The sequence below is a fragment of the Cyprinodon variegatus genome, unplaced genomic scaffold (genome assembly GCF_000732505.1).
Source record: "Cyprinodon variegatus isolate N-32 unplaced genomic scaffold, C_variegatus-1.0 Scaffold588, whole genome shotgun sequence".
NCBI lineage: Eukaryota > Metazoa > Chordata > Actinopteri > Cyprinodontiformes > Cyprinodontidae > Cyprinodon > Cyprinodon variegatus.
The window spans coordinates 354,870-362,129 of NW_015151041.1; the positions used below are offsets into that span (position 1 = coordinate 354,870).

General features: G+C 37.3%; 1 protein-coding gene across 2 annotated transcripts; it reads left to right on the top strand.

The window, feature by feature from the left end:
• The first annotated feature begins 229 nt into the window (after positions 1-229).
• mgp (matrix Gla protein) lies at positions 230-5,025 on the top strand. 2 transcript variants are annotated; one of them, XM_015392365.1, is made up of 5 exons: positions 230-385; positions 3,573-3,677; positions 3,779-3,808; positions 4,291-4,387; positions 4,513-5,025. In XM_015392365.1, exons 2-5 carry the CDS (start codon positions 3,617-3,619, stop codon positions 4,676-4,678), a joined length of 354 nt encoding a protein of 117 aa, XP_015247851.1. In that variant the 5' UTR covers positions 230-385; positions 3,573-3,616; the 3' UTR covers positions 4,679-5,025. The 2 variants fall into 2 exon arrangements, with proteins under 2 accessions (XP_015247851.1, XP_015247852.1); XM_015392366.1 differs by having other exon boundaries at positions 248-385; positions 3,590-3,677.
• The last annotated feature ends 2,235 nt before the right edge of the window (positions 5,026-7,260 follow it).

Below are 7,260 nucleotides of genomic sequence, written 5' to 3' on the forward strand. Positions count from 1 at the left end.
ATCATGTACCTGCTATAAAACAGGTTCAGTGCCAGCCTCCACTCACCGTCCCCGGTCTCTGTTTATCCCCAACTTGTTTTTCTACATTTCTCCAGGACTTTCCCTCAACGAAAGCCCTGTGCTGTCCTGTTATATGTTGGGTGTGGGAGTTAGAGACAGTGAGCTAATACTACGGTCTGATTAAATGTTGGAAAAGAGGGCTGATAGTATGAGAGGGGGAGGAGGGCGAGAATCCAGTAGAGGGGAGGGCGTCTCTAGGTAAAAAGTGAAAGGGTGGAGGGATGTGATGAGTATAAAAGCTTTGCTGTAGGGAATTAGGAAATATTTCACAGGAGTAAATACTGCAAGATATTTCCAAAGCGTCTTCTATCATCCAGATCACACAGTAAGTACTTTAGAGCATCTTGTTCACTGCTAAATTCTTGCTAAATAAGTTTGATCTGGTTTAAATGTTAGTAAGACCAAAAAAATAAAATAAAAGTACCAATCTTTAAAAAAAATATCTCATACTGTAAGTCATCTTGCACAGTTAGGCTGATTTGTGGAATAAGTTGAAATTGCATCAGGATGTGCATAACATAACACCAGTTCAGTGTGTTTTTCCAAAACGATGAGCAGATTATGAATATAGGAAAAGGTCTGGAAACCTGTTTTTAAAACCAGACTAACATAAAACTTTTTCAGTCACATTCATGTGAGTCTGGATGTTCCTATCCGGTTATTGGAAGATCTCTTTTAGCTGCAGGCCTGCCGTTCTGTACCCACCTTGCATCTGATTTTGAACTGTATAATGCCTCAGACACTGTGTGTGCAGTCTGTCTGCAGACCTATGTGTTTGAAGCATGACTTTATGTATAATGAAAGCTGCTATTGATGGGGAGAGAGCTCTGGCTGCTGAGACAGAATTCCTTCCAAATCACACAAGCAGAGGAACCTTGTCAGCAGTGCAGACGTGCAAGTGTGGCACATCTGTGCCTTACTGCACATGCATGGGTTCAGACATCTGGTGTCAGTACTTTTACAGATGTCATATGCTGTAACTTGAGTACCTGTGATTGTCTATTGCAAGTAGACATGTGTTATGGGGATGTTCGTATGTGCAGAAATCTGAAGAACAGTTTATGGTTACACTCTGTTCAGCAAAATGAGTTTGGACTCAATGAGCTGGCAGCAGTACAGCCCTCCTCAGCCACAGGAATGCTCTGATGGTTTTTTCCTTACAACTGGAGTTTTTACACAGTTCTTGGTTCAGTCTTGGGTCTAGTTCAATCGTTTTCACTTTTTCCTTTGGCCAAATATACTGTTTCTTGTGTGGCTTTTGTAAACATTCCACACCAATATGTCTCATAAAGTATGCCATAAACTGTGGAACTTATGTACCATTAGTGGTACATGAGTACCTTTAGTGGCTCTAGTACAATCTAACCATAATGAAGTTGATCATGGTTATACCAAATGCTGGTGGCGACTCATTTTAATCTTCAAATTTCCTTTAAAATTGAAACTTGTATATAGGAATGAGACGAAACTCCAACATTTCTAGGATCAAATAAAAAAATCCGGTGGATCTAGTGGTTAAACATGTTTCCATCAAAAATATTTTACGAGATCTTGAAGTATTGCGTAAAAATAGCTTGATATTAAACAGCAATAGGCGTAATCAACTTTGCAAAAAAGTTTTTTTTTTAATAAAAAAAAAAAAAAAAAAAAGCAAAAATGCTATAAAGAGGAAACAAACAATTTTTTGGAATAAGTTCTGAATATGTTTCTAACATGACTGATCAGCTGATTCTACTACTGCTGCCGCCTTAAATTCAGCATTAGCATTACTCCTCTGTCAATTTCTCTGGATGGCATAAACCATCGCTAATACTTACTGACATTAATAAGGAAAACCTGCACAATTACAACAAATTTATCAGAAGAATATTCTTTTCTACAGCCAAGCATAACGTCAATGTCTGAAAACGTTAAATGGACGGTAAGATCTAATTAGCATTTGCCTTTTTTTTCAACCTTTTAAAAATTTGCTAAAAATTCACATTTTGCTGGAAACATGGCAAATATCCTCAGTTACCAGTATAGCTATTATCAATGTGTCAAACCAACTGTGTAACTTCATTAGATGTACTTTTGAGTAGTTAACATGTTTACTAAGCAAGTCAATCATGTGTAAAGGGTTTAATAAGTTGTAAATCATTGCAGATAGTAATCATTTGTTAAAAGAATTTAATATTCAATCACCTATATTGGATACTGAGGTTATGTCTGGTGTAAAACCCCTAAAATTTCTATACTGTGAATTAGTTGCATTTCCATCTCTTTTTTGTGCATTTCGAAGTATTGTATCAAAAAACCTTAATGGAAATTGCAAATAAAAAAACAAACAAAACAAAAACAAAATTCCCTCAAATTTGCAAAAAAGTTTTTATGCTCCCTTGAGGCGGTTTTTGGTATCTGCGGAAAAGGCTTAATGCGCAAAACAGGAGATAGAAAAACTTTTTGAATCAGCTCTAACTTAGTGAACTTTTACCCACATGACTGATCAGCTGTCTCCCCAGACGGTCCTATTATACATGTAAACATGGCTGAAAGCAGCATTGCCTTTACTAGCTTACATTTTAGGAACAGCTCGCCCAATTCAACACATTCATTAAAACTCTCCTCCATTGTTGACCTTTTGATGCCAGATTGCAGCCTGTATTTCTTGGTTATTACAGCCATACAATGTAATGTGGATGTTTGATGACATTTAACTTTTCATAACTTGTTTTATTTACCTCAAAATCAAATGGAAACACTCAAAGTTTGTATTACCTTCTTTTTGAACCGTGTTTTTAAGTTTGCTTAAAATTCGCATTTCAATTGGACGGAAACACGGTTTGTCCAATTTTAACCCTTCGATTTATGAGTAAAAGTGGAGGTTGCAACTCATTACTGATCTGAAAAGCTACAAATAGCACATAAAATAAAGATCTGACTTTAAGTCAAAACAATGAAATCAGAAACAAGGTGCCTGCAAGACAGTTTAGCAACAACAAGTGTAGAAATGTTAAGGAAGTAAGAATACAATCATTAAATATCCACTAGGAAAAGCTGAGTCTTGCTGAGCAGCAATAGTCTCATTGGTGTTTACATGTGGATTGTAATAACATCTGAACATCTTCAGGTTGGTACAGTAGCACATGTACATAATTCCCAAATGAATGTAGGGTTCCACCTCAACCAATAAGTGGAAAAATCGTTTGAATGGATGCAAGCATTTGTTTTTTTTTTACATTTATTATTTTTTATTTTCTTTGCCTAACAACCGCTAGAGTCTCCCACTGCGACCAGACAAGGATTAATGATTATAGACAATTAACTGAACAATTGTAACAATTTTACAGCTATTAGTACTTTGAAATGTATGTAAGATTTTCAAAATTGTTGGGGTTTTTTTATTCGAAGGCTTTAGAAATACTTTTATATTTTTGCTTTGAAGTTTCAGGTACAGATAAGAAGTTGCTCTTTTCCAACAATCTGTCCTAATAAGATTAAAAAGATGTTTTCATTTCTCTTCTCTGACTCAGCCTTTCTCTTGTGTCAGAAGCGACGAAGGTCCAACGTCCCCAAGATGAGCAGCATCCTTCAGTTCGTGGCCCTCTGTGCTGTGGTCTCCCTCTGTGTCTGCTACGGTACACAATGTCCCCAGCATCTTTGCTGAGCAGCCACTCAGCATTTTACTTCAGTTTTTGTTCAGCGCTCATAATTAACCAACTCCATGTTTTTCCCTTAGATTCTCATGAAAGCAATGAATCGTTTGAAGGTGATTAAACATTAAATAAAAAAATCTCAGTGCCTGGAAAAACATGCATGCATTTCTAACCCACAAATTAAACAAGTATTTAAAACACATTTCACCTTTAACTAATTTTCTCTCATGGACAGAGGTGGTGCTAGCATAAATGTTGCACTGGACTACCTTCTGCTGCTACCAACTAATCTAAATTAAAAACAAATCAGCTGAATTCGTAATGCATTGCAATCTAAAAAAAAAAAAAAGCATGTCTAAGCAGCAAGCAGGGGGTCCCAACCCTACATTGACTGCACAAAAACAAAACTTATTCAGCTGATTTATACGGCATTATTTTATAATTGATGCTTGTGCTCTCTTCTTTCTTATGCCGCCCTGGGCAGCTTCCCAAATGTACCATATATAAAACCACCACTGTCTTAAAACACCGTCCAGCTACCTGGTCTTACATGATGCCAGCAGGACTGCAGTTTAATAAACTTTTGTATTTCCAGATTTATTTGTGCCTCCGAATCGAGCCAACTCCTTCCTCCCAGGCAACAGGCTGCCTCCATCCCAAGGGAACCGCCCCAATCATCATTTTAACTTCAGGTAAAACCACAGGCATGCAAACACACCTTATAACTCACTTTATCTCAGACAGACTAGACTTTTCAACCCTGTGATGAGAGGAGAAACGAATAAACAATTTAATATGTCCTTTCAACATCCTTCAGGAAAAGAAAGTCTCCATCAGAGATCCGTGCAGAGACCTGTGAGGACTACTCACCCTGCCGCTTCTACGCCTATCGCTTTGGCTTCCAGCAGGCCTACCAGCGATACTTCGGGGCCCGAAATCCACGGCAGCAGGTCCACAGACCGGCTGTGACTCGTCGGTTTTAAACTGGAGTGTTTGAACGACACCTCCTTAACGCCTGTTCCTTCATTTCACTTCTCTTACAGTGTAGTTTAATTTATGCCATTGTGTCTTTTTTCAGTTTTGACAGTAGAGAGAGAGACCTGAAAAATATGAGACTCCAGTTCGGCTTAAATTCTATTATAATCCGTATAGATAATTTCCTCTCATTTAACATATAATCTCAGTGTTAACTGCTATACTCACGTCGTTTATGACCTGGACAACATATGCCAGAATGTTATAAAAGCTTTTATCTATGCAGGCCAGATCTGCTGTTGGTGAGGACTTTGTTTCTTTGAAAGAAGTAAAAATAAAGCTTGTTTTATACACATTTATTTAAAGGAGTTATTTTGTACTTTATTATCTAATCAAATCAAAATATGTGTTGTTCTGTTTATCAAGAAAGAGGCTTTCTCATAAATTTGCACATAACGTTTCAGATTTTTTTTACATTTTAGAATAAAAATGTATGTGTCTGAGTAGTAACAAATACACTTGTAATCATTTAGTGTCATAATTGGTTTAAGCGATCTGACCCACATGCAGAGAACCACTCAGAGACCAAGGGAAAAAGTTTAACAGGTTTATTGAATGTTGATGAAACACAGAAGTAGGAGCTGGAACTCAGTGGACTGGTGAACGGGAACCGGAAAGTCTGAAGGAGAGGTCACACTGATCAGTTCAGGGACCATAGGAAAATTGACTGAGGCTTGAATATTGCTGGAGAAACTCATGTTTGAGGGGGGTCTTGTTAATCCTTGAATCCAGTTTGTGGGGAATTAATCCAGAGCAGAGGGAACTCGTTGGAGAGCGGACAGGTAGTCATACGTTGGACCCAGAGGAGTAAAGGAGCGGACTGTCACTTGGTTTTCCGATGAGGACTTAAACGGATCATGTGGAGGTTTACCCCTGCTCAGTTTGTACTCAGTAATCCTTCCATGGGGAGAAAGTCCAGGTTATCCAGTTACACAGGAAAGGCTTCCTGCCGAAGAGCTAAGACAAAAACAAGATTAGACTCAGAGAAACAAAGCTTAGGTTAGACTCTGCTAATCTCAGCTTGGCTAGAGTACCCAACACTGGCAAACACTCTGGCGTCAAGGTAGCGACAGCCTGCTGCTCAAATACTCTTCTGGTAATGATCCAACGAGCCACAGGTGTGCAGGGAGGCCCAATGAGCAGCAGGGCACCACCTGGTGGTGGAGAGAGAAGAAAAGAAAAACAACCCACACAAGCTGGATTCCTGACATTTAGATTTATAAATTTTTACATTTATATTTTAAATTTATAAATATCTTGATAGTTCAAAGGGCAACTTACTTTCAAATTAACATTTAATTTGTTAATAGACTGTATACATGCATGTCAATGGTATATTATTTTGACAATTGCCTGCATGACGGTGTGCATGCAGCATGCTAAATTGGTCTCTTATTAGCTTATTCTGGGCTTATTGGTGCATAGCAAAAAAAATCTCGATTAGACCTACCTGATATAACCAAGAACGTTGCTGCAGCACAACGTTTTGCAAGTTAGTTTCTGGCTGTGACACCAAGGTTTAAAAGTAATATAAATACCCAGAGGAGGCTACGGTGAATGATGATAAAGAATGAAGCTGCAATAGTTTTCTTTACAAAAACATAAATGTTCATCATCTTATCGCAAATTACATCAGAATCTAAAAAAATTGCATAAACAACAAGAGAAAAAAAAAAGAGGATCTTTGAAATAGTTAATGCATAATTCTGTTATTTAGTTCCTTTGAGGGTTTAAAAACAATCCAAACATTTCTGATTCCAATATTAAGATTTGTTGTCATTTTAAGTGCAATTTCAAGTATTGTATATATAAAAAAAATGGAAATGGCAAAATAAAAAAAACAAAAACAAATTCCCTAAAATTTGTGAAAAAGTGTTTATGCTCCCTTGAGGCGGTTTTTGGTATTTGCGAAAAAGGCTGAATGCGCAAAACAGGAGAAAGAAAAACTTTTTTTGAACTTTTTTTTAAGTGCAATTTAGTGCAAATCTGCGTGTCAACATCTCCCCCCTGCATGTTGGTGCAAAATAAATGTGAGCTGCCCACAATCCCCAAAAAGTCTCTTAGGCTGGATGTTTTTGTGACCACTAAAGGAGTTTGTTTTTTGTTTTTTCTATGCAAGCTGTCCTGAGGTCGAATCCACAGAGCCAATCGTTGACTCCTACACAAGCACAGACTGAGAAATTATATCCTTCACTGTTTTATTTGAAAAGACAAAAAGCTTTTTTCATCTAAAACCATCTGAAAAATTCCAATCCTCTTGAAAATATCCTTTTGAAAAGAGGATCCCCAATAACCTACAGTTTTATCTGTTGTAAAACAGTTATCTATAAAGATTTAACATAAAAGAGTCATCTTACATGTATGTTTTAAAACATAACATGTTCCAGTTTTAGTGTTTCCACATTCAAGTATCCTGTGACTCCACAAACAAAAAACTGCAGTTTATAAATGTTGTCTCCTCTTTTTAGCAAGTCTCTGTGGTTTGCAATAAAACAGAGAGCCCTCAGATTAAAATCATGTCACATCATAA

Excerpts from the sequence above, each read along its gene's own strand:
- mgp (XM_015392365.1), top strand. The coding sequence starts at position 3,617 with ATGAGCAGCATCCTTCAGTTCGTGGCCCTCTGTGCTGTGGTCTCCCTC. Across the intron at positions 3,678-3,778 it reads CTCCCTCTGTGTCTGCTACG|ATTCTCATGAAAGCAATGAA; the intron begins GTACACAATGTC and ends TTTTTCCCTTAG. Across the intron at positions 3,809-4,290 it reads AAGCAATGAATCGTTTGAAG|ATTTATTTGTGCCTCCGAAT; the intron begins GTGATTAAACAT and ends TTGTATTTCCAG.